Source organism: Ochotona curzoniae, unplaced genomic scaffold, assembly GCF_017591425.1.
Source record: "Ochotona curzoniae isolate NIBS_2020 unplaced genomic scaffold, NIBS_Ocur_1.0 contig_50, whole genome shotgun sequence".
Taxonomy (NCBI): domain Eukaryota; kingdom Metazoa; phylum Chordata; class Mammalia; order Lagomorpha; family Ochotonidae; genus Ochotona; species Ochotona curzoniae.
In genome coordinates, this window is record NW_024466446.1 from 6,354,539 (window position 1) to 6,374,048 (window position 19,510).

General features: G+C 41.0%; 1 protein-coding gene across 1 annotated transcript in view; it reads left to right on the forward strand.

Annotated features, from left to right (window-relative positions):
- Nucleotides 1–19,510, forward strand: part of KIAA2026 (KIAA2026 ortholog) — a 74,665-nt gene that overhangs the window by 21,542 nt on the left and 33,613 nt on the right. Inside the window, exons 3-4 of the mRNA XM_040988757.1 lie at nucleotides 6,766–8,183; nucleotides 19,231–19,310. Coding sequence (XP_040844691.1) covers nucleotides 6,766–8,183; nucleotides 19,231–19,310 — 1,498 coding nt within the window. The remainder of the gene's footprint in view (nucleotides 1–6,765; nucleotides 8,184–19,230; nucleotides 19,311–19,510) is intronic.

Sequence of the window (19,510 nt, forward strand, 5' to 3'; positions counted from 1 at the left end):
TGAGCTAAGAGTTCATTTTTTTTTTCCCCAAAAGGATACACTAATTGTTCCAGTATAATTTGTTAAAAAAAAAATCATTTTCCTACCAAATTACCAAAAATTTACATCTTTATTGGAAATTAACAGAACATATATTTGTGAATTTTTCTGATTCTGTTGCATTTCATTTGTTGGTAGGTCTGTCCTTATGCTATTACTATATCAATTTGACTGATATGCCTTCCTAAGCAGCTTTGAAATTATGTCAATATATTTCTAAGTGTTTTTTTTTTTAAGCTGGTTACTTTTTTCTTTTTAACCAGTTTTATCTATTTAGATTTACTTATTTGAAAAGTGTTAGCAGAGAGATGGAGAGACAAAGGTATCTTTTTTTTTCCTTATATTTTGAATTTTTATTGGGAAGGCAGATGTACAGTGAGAGGGAGATACAGAGGAAAAGATTTTCTGTCTGCTGGTTCACTCCCCAGTGGCTGAGCTGATCTGCAATTGAGCTGATCTTAGCCACAAGGCCAAGAAATGATGAGCTGAGCTGAAACCATTTGGGTCTCCCAGCCCACAGGCAGGGAACTGGATGGGAAATGGAGCCGCCGGGACATGAACCACTACTCCTATGGGATCCTGGCACATACAAGGAGAGGACGTAGCCACTGAGTCATTGCACCAGGCCCAAAGAGACCTTCTGTCCTCTGCTTCATTCCCAGAAAGCCAGGGGCCAGGTCAAACTGAGATTAGGAGCCAGGAATTCTATCCAGTTGTCCAGTGTAGATGGCAGGAACTCAAGTACCTGGACATTGTTTGCTGTCTCGCAGACCCCTTAACAGGCAGCCGAATCAGAAGCCGATCCTAGGCATGCCAGACGGCTGCTTAGCTCACTGTACCATAATGCCCACCCGTTTGACTATATTATATGTTTTTGTGTAATCTTAGAATCATCTTCTGAATTTCCACAAAGGGAAAATGCTTGAAAGAGTTCTGGTTGAGATCGCATGGAAGTTACCAACTAATTTTTAAATAATTGAGTATTTTCTCATTTCTACTGTACACATTTTTCGAATGCCTGGTTAACATTTCATCTACATAATTTATCCCTTTAAAATTTAATATTTAATATATAAGTTATTACTACTCAATTCATAAATGTAATTTTTTTAAAGATTTATTTATTTTTATTGAAAAGTCAGATATACAGAGAGGAGGAGAGACAGAGAGGAAGATCTACCATCCGATGATTGACTCCCCAGGCAGCCACAGCTGCCGGAGCTGAGCCGATTTGAAGCCAGGAGCTTCTTCCAGGTCTCCAAGCAAGTGCAAGGTACCACATCTTTTGGGCCGTCCTTGACTGCTTTCCCAGGCCACAAGCAGAGAGCTGGATGGGCAGCAGAGATGCTGGAATTAGAACCGGCGCTCATATGGGATCCTGGCACATTCAAGGCGAGGACTTTAGCCACTAGGCCATGCTGCCAGGCCCGTAGCCAGCACTTTTAACACAATTAGTACATTTTGATTAAATTCCCATCATACAAATTTTGATATCTCAAGCAAGACAGATGCCAGAGATGATAATCTTTTATACCCCTTCCCAGACAAATGTGGAAGATTGTGACCAGATGTATACCTCTTTAACTTCAGATTATATGGGAATAACATAGGGTGCGGATTGATTTATTTTCATTGGAAAGGCAAATTTACAGAGAGAAGGAAATACGGAGTCCGCTGCTTCCCTCCCCAAGTGGCCACAATGGCCAGAGTTGAGCTGATCAGAAGCCAGGAGCTTCTTCATGTTTCCCCAAGTCTCTGGGCTGTCCTCGACTGCTTTCCCAGGACACCAGCCGGGCCGAGGTCTCAGTCTTCCGGCAGAGCCGGTGATGGATGCCCGAGTTCGAGGTTCTTGGTGTCAGAGATGCCGAGCACGGGCGGCAGTTTAGTTTTTCCTGGGTAAGTTCCCAAGTGTGGTGGCGATGCTTTTCTGAGTTTGATTCTCTAACTCTGTAAGCTCCCCTACTAATTTTAATAAATTCTTTTACCCAGAAAGGATTATGTTTTTAGCAGGTAAGAAACTTGATTAATGCACTTGATGTAAGTGGTTGATTTTTCTAAAATACAGCATTACTTATCCTTCAATTTAAAAATAGGAATAAATTTGTTTGGTTTTCCATGCCACCAGTTTCTGTACGTTGTTCCCTGGGTTAATGGCTGTGTGGCTCACATACATGGTTTTTCTAGGTAGTAAACACTTTGAGAGAGGGATTATATTTTCTTGCCTATTTGTATCCTTACGCAGAGTAAACATTCAATAAAAATTTATGAAACTAAGGTAGAATTCTTTAAAACTCAAGTTTTTCTATAAAGATATTCACTCATTAGCAAGATATTTACGAAATTATGCATGACCAAAATAATTTCAAGCACAGTGCCTATTAATATTTCACACAGTAACAAGTAAATGCTAAGTCGGTAAGGAATAACTTGAAAAATTGGAATTGGCCAGGAAGAAGTTGAGGACTACTATGTTGTTTATTTGGTGGTATTAACGCATGTCTTCTGTTTTTTCTTAAATAATATGTTTTGCAACTTTAAGCAACCTTGTGTATTTCACAAAGAATGAAAGCTTAATTTTAAGGTAATATTTTATAAGCATGAATTATTTTATTTATTTATTTATTTTAGTATATTTTTGGAGAAATTTCTTAATTAATGACAGTGCTGTGGCATAGTGGGTTAAACATTGCCTGCAGTGTTGGCATCCCCCCCCCCATTGGAGTTCTGGCACTGGTCATTACACCTCTGGGGAGCAGATCAGCAGATGGAAGATCTTTCTCTGTCTCCCTCTGCCTTTTAAGTTTTAAATTGATACATACTTTGAAAGCCTATTTTTAATTTGCCCTTGTTGGCAAAATATTATTTGTTTCAGTACTTTATAATGGAGTATTTTTAATTTTTCAATTATTTTAAGTGCTAATTTTAAAATAGATTTATCCTATTTATTTAGAAGGTGGAATAAACAGAAAGAGGAGAGGAGACACATCTTCCACACACTGATTTAACACTCCAAATGGCTGCAGCAGTCAGGGCTAGGCCAGGCTAAACCCAGGAGCCTGGAACTCTGCCCAGGTTTTGCACGTGGGCTGCAGGAGCCCAGGTACGTGAGCCATCTAGCACTGCCTTCCCAGGAGCATCACTGTGAGATAGATGGAAACAGCAGCCAGGACGTGACTTGGTGGTGTGGTACGGACTGCCGGATGTCCAGACGGCAGCTGGACTTGCTGCCCCACAATACTAGGCCTGTGCCAAAGACTTAAAAAGCGGCAAATTCTATGTATTAGCTCAGGACTCCTGGACAGGTTCCCATTCTCTGTTCACTGTAATGTCTCAGGGGAGAGGTTTGGCCTTACCTACACCAGGTACGTACTCTGCTTTTCCTCTGCACACCTCTGTGTAGTCCAAGGCTAGATTTTATCATCTTCCTGTGAAATACAGTTTCTGGGGAGTAGCAGTGTGGGTGGCAGTGCTCGAGTAGACGGTACCCGTGGGTTTCAGCATCTCATTTCATGAATGTGGCCATTGTAGCATCTTGACTCAGAAAGCGGATGTGTATTTCCTGGTTTTCTTGTTCTTGCTAGAGCAACAAATCAGTGTTAATCTTAGTTTACCACACATATTTCTGGTTCTTATACTAACCTCCTCTGAAAGCCTCAGGAAGTCATCTTCTCACCCTTCTGTAGATTCTTCAAAAGAGTAAATAGTTCCTGAAATTACCATTATCACTCATCCGTTACTTACTACCGCTTTAGGCAAAAATAAGCCCGTAGGCGTTATTTCATGTACTCCACTTCCCCTTTCATCTTCCTACCTGAGCACTGGCTGTCACTGCTTGGCCTCTGCAGAGATCCACAGCACTGTGCTCTGGCAGGACAGCTGGTGTGTCCTCAGGGTTTGTCCTTTCTGCATTGCTTCCGGCATCCCCGGCTTTGGGTTTTGGTTGGTTTGGTTTGGTTTCATTTTTGCTTTTTTAGGTATCTTTCTACCTGTTTTGGTGACCCCTAGTACTAGGCACTACCGTAACCATATTTCTTTGGGGGAAAAAAACATGTTTTAATTTACTTTCGAGAATATTTTATTCTTATTTTAATTTGATGTTGAGAATAGAAAACTGCTCTGGACTTTCTATCTTCCTGGTATATACAAGCAACAGTAGAGAATCTTAGGCTTATAGTCCTGAAATATTTTTTGCCCATTAAGTGATTTTCCTAAGGATTTATGTTTATTAGTTCTGGAAAAAATTCTTAGCCATTATTTCTACAAAAAGCTGATTTTTACGTTAGATTCTGGTTTCTTCTCCATTGATCATTGTAACTCTTCCTTCCATTTCATTTCTTGTCTTTTTGCACTGAATTCATTGAAATTTCTTCACCTTTTCTTTCTTGTGTGCAGCTAGCTTATATGACCTACACACTTTACTTCAGTTTTTACTTTGACATTTTCATTTCCAGAAGTCAGATCTGCCTCGACGGTTTTGATAACATCCTACCCACTTTCCTTTAAAAAAAAATTTTTTTTGCTTCTTTAATATGTGTTCATTATATTCATTTATGATTTCATTAACTGAAGGGTTGTTTTTTTTTAGCTGGATTCTTGCAGTGAACCATGTAGATAATCACAGCTTTTCTATATGTGGAAAGATTTTTAACAAAATAGCTTCTTTAGTAGATGAAGGATTACTTAATTTTCATTCTTTTTGTGTTAATTAATTTGTATGTGTTTTATGTTTAATACTACCTGTTTCTCTTAAGTTGTCTGTTAGCATAGCCTCGCCCATAATACCTTATAGTGTTTCTGCCTGTGTGGTGTAGTGGATACCCCTACTTGCATTTCTAGTGTTAGACTAGGAGTGTAGACTATCTGCTGGAATTTATCAGCCCCTTGGGGGGTGAACCAGTGAATGAAAGATCTTGTTCTATCTTTCCTTCTCTCTGTAAATCTGCCTTTTCAATAAACATCAGTAAATCTAAAACAAAGAAAGATTTATTTACTTGAAAGAGCTACAGGGAGAAGGGGAGGTAAAAGAGAGAAAAAGGGAGAAAGAGTGAGCTACAGCACTCTTCCATCCCCTGTTTCACTCCCCAAATGGCTACAATGACTGGAACTGGGCTGGACTGAAACAGGCACCAGGAGATTCTTCTGGGTCTCCCACATGGATGATGGGGCCCAACCATTTGGGACAATTTCTGTTGGCTTCTGAGGCACATTAGCAAGGAGCTGGATCAAAAGTGGAAGAGTCAGGACTTGACCTTGCATTGCAGGCTGCAGCTTTATTTCCCACATTGAGGTGATAGCTCTATCTTTCTTATTTTTAGTCTAAATAGAATCTGTTAGGTATGGATGATAAAGGTTCTGTTCTGGGGCATTTTAGGGCTGCTCCTGCACACAGCCTCGAGGCTATACGAAAAAGCCTTTTGAAAAGTTGATGACAATCTGGAGTTGCTAGACACCCTTGAAGTCATTTGCATATAGGTTTTCTCTCCTCTCTCACATACTCTAAAAGTCTGATTTATGACTTGAGTCAACAGTGGTTGAATCATAATGGAATGAATGAATGAATGATTCCCACTGCTAAGGCAGAATTTACAGAGAAGAGAAACAGAGAAAGATATTCCACTCCTCAAATGGCCGCAAAAGCTGGAGCTCAACTTTTCAGGAGCCAGGAGCTTCTTTTGGGTCTCCCATATGGGTGCAGGGTCCCAAGGCTTTTGGCCATCTTCCACTGCTTTCCCAGCCCACAGGCAAAGAGTTGGAGCAGCCAGGACACAAACCAGCACTTGTTGGTGCTTGTAGGTGGAGGATTAGCCAGTTGGAGGTATGAAAAATAAGGAATCCTGCAGTCAAAATGGCATATTAAAGCCCCAAACTTTTTATTTGAATTAATAGGGTTATTCAAGTTGTTCTTCCCACCACAAATTTGACTAGCATGGAGAGAGTGAAGATGTGATATGAGTAAATGTGGGTGGAGAGAGCTGGGCCAAGGCTGGGGAGAAGCCAGGCAGGCACGTCTGTGCGGTGCTTATGTTCCTTTGCTAGCTCTATGTCCTTCGGCAGGTCGAACAGGTTGCCTAAACCTCTTTGAACAAATTGCTATCATCAGTAAAATGGGGCTAATACTAAGAACACATTGCTTGGCCAGGTTGCAGTCAGGACGTTCTTCCTGGTCTTCTTCCTGGATGCAGGGGCCCAGGCACTTGGGTCATCTTTGGCTGCTTTCCCAGGTACAGTAGCAGGGAACCGAGTCAGAAGCAGAGCATCTGGGCCTCAGACTAGAACTCCTGATCAGTGTCAGCTGGGTCCTCTGCACTGCCCTAATCCACTGTGTAACAACACGCGTCCCTTCCTTGGTATAACTTTCTAGAATTGGAGTTAAAAGATCAATAGATATAACATCTGTACATCTCTTTGATGAAGTTGTATTACTTCCAGAAATTATTATATAATCAATTCCACTTTGCTTTTGTTAAGAAAGTTGTTACGTATTATTATTTGAAGTTTGACCTTGAACAATGATGTCAGTAATATGTATCAGTAAGCTTTGGAGTGAAGTGATACATGTATTTATTCATCTGGAAGAAAGTGAGACTTTTCATGGAGTACTTGGTGTTAGTATTGAGAACAGGAGAAAGCTTGTGCCATGATGGCTGAAGATAAATATAACAGTCGCAGAGTTTTGTGTTTAATGGTACTGTCAAGTTTAATAATAGTTTATCAAATTTTCTTTAGGCTTCGGGAGCAGGAAAGAAAAGAAGCAGAAGAGGCTAGTCAGAAGGAAATAGAAGAATGGGAAAGAAAACTTCTAGCCCAAGCAGCTCCAACTTGTATGGAGAACATGTGGGAAATTCCAGCTATTGGGCATTTCCTTTGTTTAGCCCAACACATTCTAAATTTGCCAGAAATAGTCTTTTATGAATTGGAACGTTGTCTTCTGATGCCTCAATGCAATGCTTTTTTATCTAAAATAATGACTTCTCTGTTAAGTCCTCCCCATCGCAGACCTACCTTACACCGCAGACCTACTTTGCCTTATAGAGCCTGGGAAGCCGCCCTAAGGCGCAAGGTACAGCAGTGGTACACGGCTGTCGGGCAGACTGACAATCCTGACAACTGTGCTGAAAAGCTTGGGCTGTGTCCTCAGTTCTTCAGAGTTCTTGGAGAAGTTAATCCATTGGAAGAAAAACCTTTCCATGAACTGCCATTCTACCAAAAAGTGTGGTTACTTAAGGGCCTTTGTGACTTTGTGTATGAAACACAGAAGGAAGTTCAAGATGCAGTGCTTGGGCAGCCCATCCATGAATGCAGAGAAGTGATCCTTGGCTACGATTGTTTGGAGAACGCCTATGTGCACTTCCCGCAGTTCTGTGGTGCGGATGTACGGATTTATAAACAGAGACCTTTCCAGGCCCCAGAGTTCCCAGTCCCGCCCATTAAAATACAAAGAGTACCTCGGATGAAACTGGAGAAATTGAAGTTTGAATATCTTGGAACAAGTAACGGAGAGCATAGATGTTATAGAGAAGGCCTGCCCTCTGCCTTTAAAAAAGAACAGGGCATGAATTTTGATCCTGCTTGCTGCCCTACTAAATTGACCTCGGATAATCAGGACATTTCTGTGGGAATGGAAGTCAGATCCAGCTGTGAAGTTAGAGTCCGCAGGCCTCAGGAAATTAAAAAAAGCAATTGCTGTAAAGAAAATTTAGAGAGACCAGGGAGTCCAGGAGAAGTTTCGAGTTTTGGAGAGCCTCTCAGTCCGGGTGAAATAAGATTTATAGAAAATCAAGAAAAATATGATGAGGCTTCCAGAATGAGGACTGAATCAAGTCCATTGAAAGAAAATGCTCTTAAATCTTGCCAGATTCATGTAAACGGAAGTCATGTTGATCATCCAGAAATGAACTGCCGCAAAATCGTACGCGACATCCTGTTAGAGCAGTCAGTGCAGAGCCACAAGAAATTCAAGCTAACCAAAATGAGAGCAAAAAAGAAGAAAAAGAAAAAAAAGAAATTGAAAGATGTTTTGAATGAAAATTTACAGAGGAAGCGTGAAGGTCTACATTCTCTTGCATTCAAGTCTTACAAACCTGAGATCCAGAATAAGTTGTTGATCATCAAAAAGAAGGCAAAACATAAGAAGCACAAATCTGGTAAGCCAACAAGCGGGGGCGAGTCAAGCTTGAGCGTGATTCAGACTGTCCTGCAGTTATTCCTCAGGAGAGCTGTGGCTGACAGAATGGAGAGAGAGAGAGAGAGAGTGTGTGTGTGTGATGTAGGTACATAAAGTCCATGCATCAGAGAAAGAGTTTACATACTAACATAGAATTCTGGTGCGTTAAATCTGAATTTAATTCTCACTTGATCATGATGGAAAATTTTACATTTCCCTGGATCAACTTTTCCCATAATTGATGCTTCTTTCTACATACAAGTAGTAAGTACTTATTGCTTTGTCCAGGCTAAGGACATAAGGTTGAGAGGGCAAATCACTAGTAACGTTCTTGGGACTGAAGTTTGTAGGTAATAACTGTTTTAAGAAAGAAAGATTGGTTTGGAAAGTGGAGAGAAAGTGGTCGTCTTAAATCTGTTGGTTCCACTCCCGCAATGGGCACAATACCTGGAGCGGGCTGGGCTGGCTGGAGCCAGGAGCACCCAGGCTCCCATGTGGGTGGTGTCAACTCAAGTACTTGAGTCATCCTTGAACATGGCCATCATGACTGGGCGAGCTGGATTGGGAACAGTAACCAGGATTTGAGCTGGCACTGATATGGCACGGGGTGCGCCAGGCCGCAGCTTCGTTTATTGTGCTACAGTGCCTACCCCAGCAAATAACCTAATTCAAGGCTAATTAGTTAGCTCTGTGGTTCTCAGTTTTTCCCTATTATCACATAGATTTTAGCGCTATTTTTTCATTATATATTTGCATATCCGAGAAAAATGTTAGCATGGTAGGCAATAAGACAAGAAACTGTGTCTGAAAAAAAAAATTGCTAATCTTTTTCATGGTGAATTCTAATACCTGTGTGTGTATTACCCTATAAAGTCTTCAATGGTTGAGTACTTTTATTTTTTCTGTTATCTCTTAATTAATTTATGTCACATTTATCAACATTAAAAGCAGATGATCAAGTTTATAAAATTACTTGATCAAGTAAAAAGTCATTCTTCTCTGAGGTATAATTCACCATTATTACCTATGGGTTTCAATTCCCTGAGTAGCAAAGATAATTATAATTTTACAAATAAGAAAATAAGTCTTTTGTGTAACCAATACAGTTGGGGTTGTGCTTTATAATTAAATCATCGAACACAATCAAGTATGCTTTAAATCATGTGTATAGCATGTCAGTTATAGAGAAGTAGTCTAAAATTTACTACCAAAACCAGGCTTCATTTTTGCACTGAGAGTTTCATGGTGGTCTGCATTGACCCCTTTTAATGAAAAGCTGCAGGTTTTCTTTCTTTTTAAGATTTATTTATTTTTCATTGAAATGTCAGGTTTACAGAGAGGAGAAACAAAGATCTTCTTCCATCTGCTGGTTCACTCCTGAAGTGGTCACAATGGCTAGAGCCGAGCCGATCTGAAGCCAGGAGCCAGGAGCCTCCTCCAGGTCTCCCCTGCAGGCAGGTTCAGGATTCCAAGGCCACTGCTTTCCCAGGCCAGAAGCAGGAAGCTGGAAGTGAAGTGCGGCAGCTGGGACATGAACACGCGTCCATATGGGATCCCAGTGCATGCAGGGCGAGGATTTTAGTCACTAGACTATGCTACGGGGTTCAGAGCTGTAGTTTTTAAAAGGTAATTTTCAGAAGTAAGCCTCGTAAATTTGATAGGCAATCCATGAAGCTTTTTGAAGATGCATTTATTTAGCTTAGTAGATTTGACAAACTCACTTGAAATATTAGTTTCTAAAATACAAAATTATACGTTTTTTAATTTTTAAAGTTTTTTTGAAGATTTACTTGTTTATTTGAAAAAATTACAGAGAGGAAGAGACAGAGAGAAAGAAATCTTCCATGTGTTGGTTCACTCCCCAGATGACCACAGTGGCAGGCCGGAGCCAGGCCGGAGCCAGGCCGGAGCCAGGGATGTCTTCTGCGTCTGCCATGTGGGTTGCAGCTGCCCAGGGAGCTCTCCAGTGCCACCTTCCTAGGCACCTTACCACAGCTGGATCGGAAGTGGAGCAGCAGGGACCCAAGCCAGCTCCCCATGGGATGCTGGTGCTGCTTAGGATAGTTTAACATGCTGCTTTTTACCACACTACTGAGCTCCATTTTGATGACTTTTTTAAATTGAAATTTTTCCTGTTTTCTTTTAAAATTCAGTTTTAGTCATATAGGCTTGTTTCTTCACACTAAAGACTATAAACAGAGGACTGTGGAAATACTACAATACCCATTGCTTCATGTTCTTAAATGTTTTATTAAATACATAAAATAAGAAGAATATCTGGTCATGGAAAATTTTTCACTGATGACATATTCTCAAAATTAAAAAATTCCAGAAGGCTTTTTATTTAAGCAGAACAGGCAAAACTGAGAATGAGGAAATCACTTGTCAAAGGAGACAGACCCAAAGCACAGAAAGCTTATCCTTTGATTGGCTTTGTTTTATTTCTTCCCTTTTAAAACCAATGCATTGGGCCCGGCACGGTGGCGCAAGTGGTTAAAGGTCCTCGCCTTGCACGCCCGGGATCCCATATGGGCGCCGGTTCTGATCCTGGCAGCCCCGCTTCCCTTCCAGCTCCCTGCCTGTGGCCTGGGAAAGCAGTCGAGGACGGCCCAAAGCTTTGGGAACCTGCACCCGCGTGGGAGACCCGGAAGAGGCTCCTGGCTTCGGATCGGCATAGCATCGGCCCGTTGCGCTCACTTGGGGAGTGAATCATCGGACGGAAGATCTTCCTCTCTGTCTCTCCTTCTCTCTGTATATCCGCCTTTCCAATGAAAAAATAATAAAAATAAATCTTTTAAAACCAATGCATTTTCTTTATCACTTTGTGAATGCTTATGTTATCACTTCCCTAACAAAGTGTCTCCCATTATCTTTCTGATTAAATACTTCTGTGTTACGGCATGCTTATAGCCCCAGGTGTTTCTCATTTTTCAAACTAAATGTAATACATTTTTGTATCTGTATTTATTCCTAAGTTTCCATCATTGTCTCCCTGTATTCTGTCACATCCTTTGCAGGATTGTTTCTGGTTTTTGCATTTCTTGCACTTAGCACTGCGGCTGTCAGTTGTGTTTATCTTGACAGTTAACCCTGAATATCCTTTTCAAGGCAAGCATGTTTTTTAATAGACTTTATCATACGTATTATTTTACAGTTTGTTTTTTTTATGCCTTGTAACAGTAACATGAGCAGTAGCATGAACTTCTGTGCACTATAAAAGTACGCTGTGGCCTCATTTTTAAAAATGATTGATTTTGCAGTTCATCAAACCTGCTTGTTGGACATCTTGATTGTTTTCAATACTGTAATGTTACAGATTATGTACAACAGACGGTACTGACAGAAATGAATTAGAACACGTAAGCAGTAAGGTGCAGTGGGTCCGGCAGCCTCTTGGGTAGTCTACAGCCCATGACATCAAGTTTCACATCTCTGCTTCCAGTACAGCTTCCTGCTAATGCACAAGGGAGGCAGCCGAAGAGGGCTGCGGTCCTGGGTCCCTGCCGCCCAGGAGGAAATGCAGAGTGTCTGGCTCCTGGCTTCTCCTGGCCCGGCCGCAGCTGTTGCGGGCATTTGGGGAGTTGACCCAGCAGGCAGAAGAGTGCTCTCACTCTCACTTTCGTTCTCTTTTTTTTTTTTTCTCCTTTTCAAATAAATAAAAATACAACATTTTGATGCATTCCCTTAGAGCTTCTAATTTGTTTTTAATGTGTTAAAAGTGAATTGGAAATTGTGAAAATGAAGGTATTTTCAGTAGCTAATATTCCCTTGTCCCATACCTGAATACTTGTGTCTGATCTGCAGCTCTGGCTCTGATTACAGATTCCTGCGGACACACGCCTGGGGAGGCAGCATGAGTGGTTGGGTTCCTACCCTTCCCACGAGAAGCATGAATTAAGTGTCTAGCTTTGTGTAGTAGCCTGGCCCGGTCCCCTCTTTTGTAGGTGTTAGTGGGGATAAACCAGCAAAATTTGAGCTTTGTTTCTGTCTCTATCTGCCCTCTCAAATAAATTTTTGAAAATCCAAAAAATAAAATCTTTGGACTTTTATGAAACATAGAAAGGGTAATAAAGTTGCATTAATTATTAAAAAAAAAAAAAACTTAGGGCGTTTTCACTTTTATTTACTTGAAAGGGAGAGAGAAAGAAACATACTTTCCATCAGATTCTTTCTTCCTAAGTTCCTGAACAGCTGGGGCTGGGCCAGACCAAGGCCAGGGACATAGAACCCAATCCAGTTGTCCGTGCTGGTGGCAGGGACCTCTGCCCTAAGCCATCGCGTGCTGCTCTCCAAGTGCACATCAGGAGAAAGCTGGAGTCTAAAGGAGAGCTGGGACTCCAACGTAGCCACACCAGTGGGGCGTGGGAGCATGCCGAGCATCGCTGTCAGCCACCATTTTCTAACTGCCCTCTCAGAGTCATTATTTGTAACTGAACTTTTTATGGCACTCCTTCTAAACTGAGTCCTACTCTCCTGTAGTTGAAGCAACTAAGGTTCAAGTTGGTAAATAATCTCAATTTAATAACCGTTAATATAGGTAAAGATGGAATATAAAAAGGCCGAGTACAGGAAAAATGAGTATGTGCTGTGGTGATCAGGTTTCATAGGGGAAGAAAGCCTTTGAAAAATAGTGGAGATTGGAAGATAAAAGCATGGAGGTGTAATTAAATGAGGTATTGGTGGGGGTGGGGCAAGGATACAATTTGTGACCAGTGTTGAGTGTTAAGTTTCTTCCTACGGTACAGGAAGCCCAGATGGGCACCTGTGTGAGTCCATTTCCCTGCTCAGATGCGTAGGAAAGCAGCAGAGCATGGCCCAAGTGCTTGGGCACCTGCCACCCACATGGCTGACCTGAAGGATGCTCCTGGCTGAGATCTGACCCATGGCCCAAGTGCTTGGGCACCTGCCACCCACATGGCTGACCTGAAGGATGCTCCTGGCTGAGATCTGACCCAACTCCAGAGCTTGCTGCCAGTAGGAGAGAGAACAAGAAGAGGAAGCTCACTGTCTCTCCCTCTGTAACTCCGCCTTAAAAAGAAATCTTTTTAAAAATCAGCACAATTATAACTTTCTGAAAAAATGAGGTTTAAGAAAGCTGCTTCTTTAAAAACACATTGCTCATTTTTTTAATCCAAAATTACTTTTCATCCTGTTTTGAGAAAGCTCATTTAGTCCACTTGAAAGAGCAGGAGAGAGAGCTGTCATCCATTGGCTCACTCTGCCAACAACCCATCAGCCTTGTAGGCCAGGCTGGATCCAGGATGCCAGAACTCCAGCTGCATCTCCATGTGGGTGCCTTGAGCCACAGCTGCTCTGCATCCAGTCCAGCTCCCTGCTGCTGTGCCTGGGAGTGTAGCGAATGGGCCCAATCCTTGAGGACCTGGCTTCCGTGGTAGACCAGGATGGAGTTCTTTATCCAGGTTACAGCTTAGCCCAGGCTTGGCCAGTACAGTCACTTTGGGGATGAACTACAGATGGAAGATGTTTTCTCCCAACTCTCTCGCTCTCTGTTACTTTGCCTTTCAAATAAGTAAACTATTTTTTAAAACATTACCAGGGGGTTAGTGCAACAGCCTAGTGGCTAAAGTCCTTGCCTTGAACACGCCAGGATCCCATAGGGGCACCGGTTCATGTCCTGGCAGTCTTGCTTCCCATCCAGCTTCCTGCTTGTGGCCTGGGAAGGTAGTTGAGGATGGCAAAAAACCTTGGGACCTTGGACCCACACAGGAGACCCACAGGACGCTCCGGGCTCTTGGCTTCAGATTGGCTCAGCTCCAGCCATTGAGGCTGCTTGAGAAGTGAATCATTGGACGGAAGATCTTCCTCTCTGTCTCTCCTCCTCTGTATATATCTGACTTTCCATATATATCCAATGATATAATCATATAATCATTGGATATAATCATATAGCCAATGATTCACGCCCCAAGTGACCACAGTGCCCAGTGCTGCGATGATCCGAAGCCAGGAGCCAGGAACCTCCTCCATTGCTCCCACGCAGGTGCAAGGTCCCAAGGCTTTGGGCTTTCCTTGAGTGCTTCCCCAGGCCACAAGCAGGGAGCTGGATGGGAAGTGGAGCTGCTGGGATTAGAACTAGCACCCATTTGGGATCCCGGCATGTTCAGGGCAAGAACTTTAGCCACTAGGCCATGCCACCGGGCCCATAAATAAATAGATCTTTTTTAAAAATTACCAGTGCCTTAAAAAAATATTACCAGAGCATGTTTGTTTGTTTAAAAGATTTACTTATTTATTATTGGAAAGTCAAATTTACAGAGAGAAGCAGAGACAGAAAGAAGGATCTTCCATCCTGCTGGTTCACTCTTAAAATGGCCACAAAGACTAAAGCTGAGCTGTTCCAAAGGCAGGAGCCAGGAGCATCCTCAGTGTCTCGCACGTGGATGCAGGGTCCCACGACCTTAAGGCCATCCTTAAGGCTTTGCCAGGCCACAAGCAGGGGATTGGTAACTGATTGACTATTCCAGGGGAAACATGATTGTGTTCCGTAGTTACTGTGTAATTGCCAGTATGATAGCAAATTTTCTGAAAAGCAAGAATGGAAGAAAAATGAACCATGTTAAGATCAAATTACTTAAAATCTAGAACATTCCAGAAACCAGCGTAGAATGTGAGTGTTATCAGAGAAAATGCATGCTAGTAAATAAGGATTAGATTTAAACTCTAGTGCTGTGACTTCCCCGATTAATTATGCCTACTGTTAACAGTGGTTACTATCTTACACTCACTTGCTAAGTTTCTAAATGAAAGCGCTGAGGGAATAGGGAATGTATGGAGGTGATTTTAACATCTCAGAAGATGCAGAAATAGAAGTGGCTTGAGTAGTTCAGTGGGCTGAGGAATGCCAACTGGGATGCTGAGTAACCACCTTCTCCAGTAAGGTGCTTTCCAGATTCTAAAAGACTGGAGGGTTTGGTGTCTCAATTACTGCGTAGTGTATAATAATGTTCTCTCACACTGGGCATCGTTTTTGTAGGCTGTGTTAAGTATATAGCGTATTTAAGAAGGCTTCATTAGGGCGGATTTCTGCAACTTTAGATACTAAGGTTTATTAATACAGGTTGTTTTTGTATTTTCCAGGTACAAGTTCACACATTCTGTACCTATTCTAATTTAGACTCAATAATTATGTGAGGCTAAAACTTGACTTCTGAAATTCTGGTTTTTAATTAACTTCTGACTTTGGCACAATCCTCTATCAGAAAATTATATTCTGTTGTATAGGTGCAGGCTTGGGGCAGTGAGAAGGCCTAGGCTGTGACTGTAAGCAGCAGGCAGGGGAATAAAAACCACCTGAGGGGCAGTTTGTAACTACCCTGAATGGGTCTTGTCCCAAAATAAAAGCAAATGCAAAAAATAAATATTGCATGATATTGTAGTAAACCCTCCTCTCTTGTCCCTCCCCGCCACTCCCATATATGCATTTGCAAGGAGGGCGGGGCAGAGGGCAGGGCAGACCAAGGAGGTGTGCTCCTGAGGCTGAAGCCTGGAACTGAGAACTTCATTCTGGATTCTCCCCACATGGCTGCCAGGAACCCCGCTAGTCAGGAAGCTGTCATCTAGACAGGAAGCTGTCATCGGGACCCAGACACTCCTGTGGGCTTCCTGACCAAGGTCTTTAACCACTGGGGCAAGTGCCAGGCCTGCTAGGCTCTGCTTTGAAAAAATTATTTAATTAAATTTAATGCTGATTTTTTTCCCCAAAGAATGCCGGGCAATGTCTACTTCAATTCTTCAAGTTTTTTTTTTTTTTTGAGACTATACACCGAAGGAATTAAATAATAGTCAATGTCCAAATCTAACCTAATTAAAAGAGATACTGTGTGTCAGTCAGAAGCAGATTACAACCCTGCATAAAGTTTGTAAGAATTCAGTATTTTACCATAAAAAGAACACAAGTTTGCAGTGAAATTGATATGATTTCACATACATGCTGCAATTCGTATTAACTATAGATTCTCCATCAATTTCTTTATCTATTTATGGCTTGTTTCTTTATCTGTGAAAAATGAATTACAGTACCTAGCTGTATTTCTCTAAAAATACACTGGAATGGCCAACGCACAACTACCTAATGTGCATCAAGTCTGGCACCTGGTGGGCACCGTGAGTGGTAACTGTTCCTTTGCGAGGTGGCATTCCGTAGTGGAAGGAGTGTGGACTTTGGCGTTAGAAGCCCTGGCTCTCGTGCCTTCTTCCTGTGTGACTGTTGAGTACTTAATTCATCTTTTTGATCTTTAATTATCCCATATTAAAATAGGATCATTTGGGGAATTGAATAGTTTAGAAATCATCTTATTAAGTGTCCACACACAGTAAGCTTAAAATAAATGTTACTTTTCTTACTGTTTGGTCGTGTTGTAAAACTCCTTGGCAGGCTATTAAATATCTAGCCATTGTCAGTGTTTTATAACAAACTCAGATGGGCTCTCAGAATTGTGAACAAGTGCCTACTTTCCATTTTCCACTCCTAGAGTGGTGAAGTTTCTGATGAAAAGTGCAATACTTGTATTTTGAGGAGCGCCTCTCAGAATTTACTCTGAAATACTAAAATACTGTGAAAACAGTGAATAACATATCTGCTAAGAATTTGTTATATAGTAAGAAAGGCAAATGTAATTACAATACTCTGATAAAGTGTAATGATAAAAGTGGTGGCTCAGAGGGCCTGTGAGCAAGAAATAAGGTTTAGAAGCAAGTAAAACAAATTTGAAGAATAAGAGAGATTCTTGTATTTCTATTCTTTTCATATGTTGTTCTTACCGTGAGTCTAGCAGAACATCCCTTTTGCTTATTAGAACTGAGTTATCATGAAATAGGTAGCATTGTTATACCCATTGCTTAAGACATTGCAGAGTAGTAAGTTAGTTACTGTGTGTGTTCAAGCCCTGATTGTTCTGGAACTCAGGCTGAAAGCACACACAATGCTACATCCAGGAACAGTACTGGGTAAGCATCCGAGTGACATGATGAACTGAAATATCCAATTACCACCTAAGCGTCTTAATCCATTCAAATAGACTGGCCTCTGAATAGAACTGAAAATTTTGTGCTGTGTAATAACAATATGAACTTAATGAATTGATGGTAACCTCTGATGTGTTTATAAGCGACTATCAGAGCAGTGCTGCATGGGAGGGTAGGGGAAGAGTTTCCTCTTCTCCAAGCTGTTTTTAGCAATCTCATTGAATCTTTTCTTGTGAACTTTTAGGAAATGATACAGACAGTATATAGGGGAAAGATATTCTGACATTCAGATTCATGGATCCCTTTGACATTATTTATGGCATTCAGTTTGGAAATCAGTTACTAACTAATACAGGAAGAAGAATTGAATCACTTCTCTATGAGTATTACCTATGTAAGCAGCCCATCTAATTACCCATTTTGTAGACATCTAATTCTGTTACCCGGCCAGTGTAAGCGAAGAAGCAAATAACACTGGTGAGGAAAGAAATTTTTGTTGAATTATTATAATATGAAAGCAAATGACAGTAAGTTGGTGCTTATTAAAACAAGATAATAAAACCATTGTGAAGCACAGTAAGCTGAGAATTATAGCTCATTCATTGTAGATGTGCATTTTGAATAAAAAATTAGGAATCATCTAAGTTACAGTTCTGTGATATGTTAAAAAGGTGTGGAATTGGGCCAGCGCGGAGACCTAGCAAGCTAAGCCTCTGCCAAAGTTGCTGCATCATGGGTGCATGTTCTCCACCTTGGCTCCAGCTTTCTGCTAGTGTACCTGGGATGTCAGTGAAAGATGGCCCACATCCTTGGGCTCCTGTGTCCTTGTGGAAGAACCTAGAACATGTCCAAACCTGCGGCTTCCTGGCTTCAGACCAGTCCAAATCCAGTGACTGCAGCCGTTTGGGGAGTGAACCAGAGGATGAAAGCTTTCTTCTTGTCTCTCTAAAGTCTGCCTTTCAAATAAAAATAAGTAAATCTTTTTTCTTTTTTTACTAGAAAGTAGCAGCATCGTAAACAGGAATTGTGTCAGTCTCGCTAAATGAGAGATTGCAAGTCAAATTGACATCTCTTACGCAGTAACATATTTTGTTCAGGAAAAAAAAATTTAAACACGTATTACGGTTACATATTACAAAGTTATTTACTCAATTTGGCATTTGGAAAATGAGTGACTTGTAAGTGGATTTTAGCCTACCAATATTTGTAAACTAAAATTAACATAGAAGTATTTCCAGGTAATGCTTTATGTTCTTCCATAGATTGGAAGCTTCTGGGAGACAAATTTCTCCACATGAATTATATAGTGATTTAGTGTTTGTTACAAATGGTAAAAAGCATTTGCTATTCAGTAAAAATTGCAGTTTTATCCATGTGTGTATCCCTTCAGTCAAGTTAAACACAGAGGGTTTACACGTCAGTATATACTGTAAATGGACTTACAACTATGGGATTTTTCCCCATAATGATTTCTGATTGCGTAAATTACTAGGTGTAGTTACAGGGAGATGTTTGCCTTCTTTGAAAACTTTGCATGGTGGATGTTGCCAAAGGCAGTCCATTCGCTGTGTGCAGAGCTCAAGGAACTGTTTACTCTAAACCACTGTGGGGGTTTTCGCATCGGGTTGGCTAGAGACGGTAACTTCAAGTATAGTTATTATGCAAGCTCCTGACCACGTAAGTCATTGTAAAATAAGCTTTTTCCCTGAGTAGTCCCATTTTAAGTTGTGAAAATAGATTGTAACTGAACAGTAGCAATGTCATCTTCTCTTTTTGTTTACTCTCACTGCAGTAAATTATAAAAGTATACAACACCTTGGATGATGTAATAGTTTGATTCGTGTATAAATGGAAGAGAATTTGTTAATGTCTGTTACAGGTAGTTACACTTTAATGTTTGCTTGTTTTGATTCAGCGTTATTTGACTCACTCACAGCCATCTGTTAGTTGTAATTTAACTTTCAAGGCTGTATGTAATTTGGTTTCTGCTAATGAAGTGCTATAAACACCATTATAAAACTTTTCTTTTTTAATCTCGAAAGGAAAAAAATCCATATCTAAAAAGGCAATCACAAAGAAGAGGAAAACTGTCACAAAGTCACCGACTGTCCCAGAATTTCAGGTAAATGATTTCACTTTATCCCAGAATTTCTTAGTTTGTGTTTCCAATGTTTATGTCATTCCTAGAGAGATGGGCTGAATTCCAAAGTACCGCAACATGAAGTGTTACCAACAGTGCCTTTTTTTCCCTGCAAATACAAATGTAGCCAAGATTTGATCCATTAATATTTCACAGTTTATTTACCTGTCTTTGCCTCAACT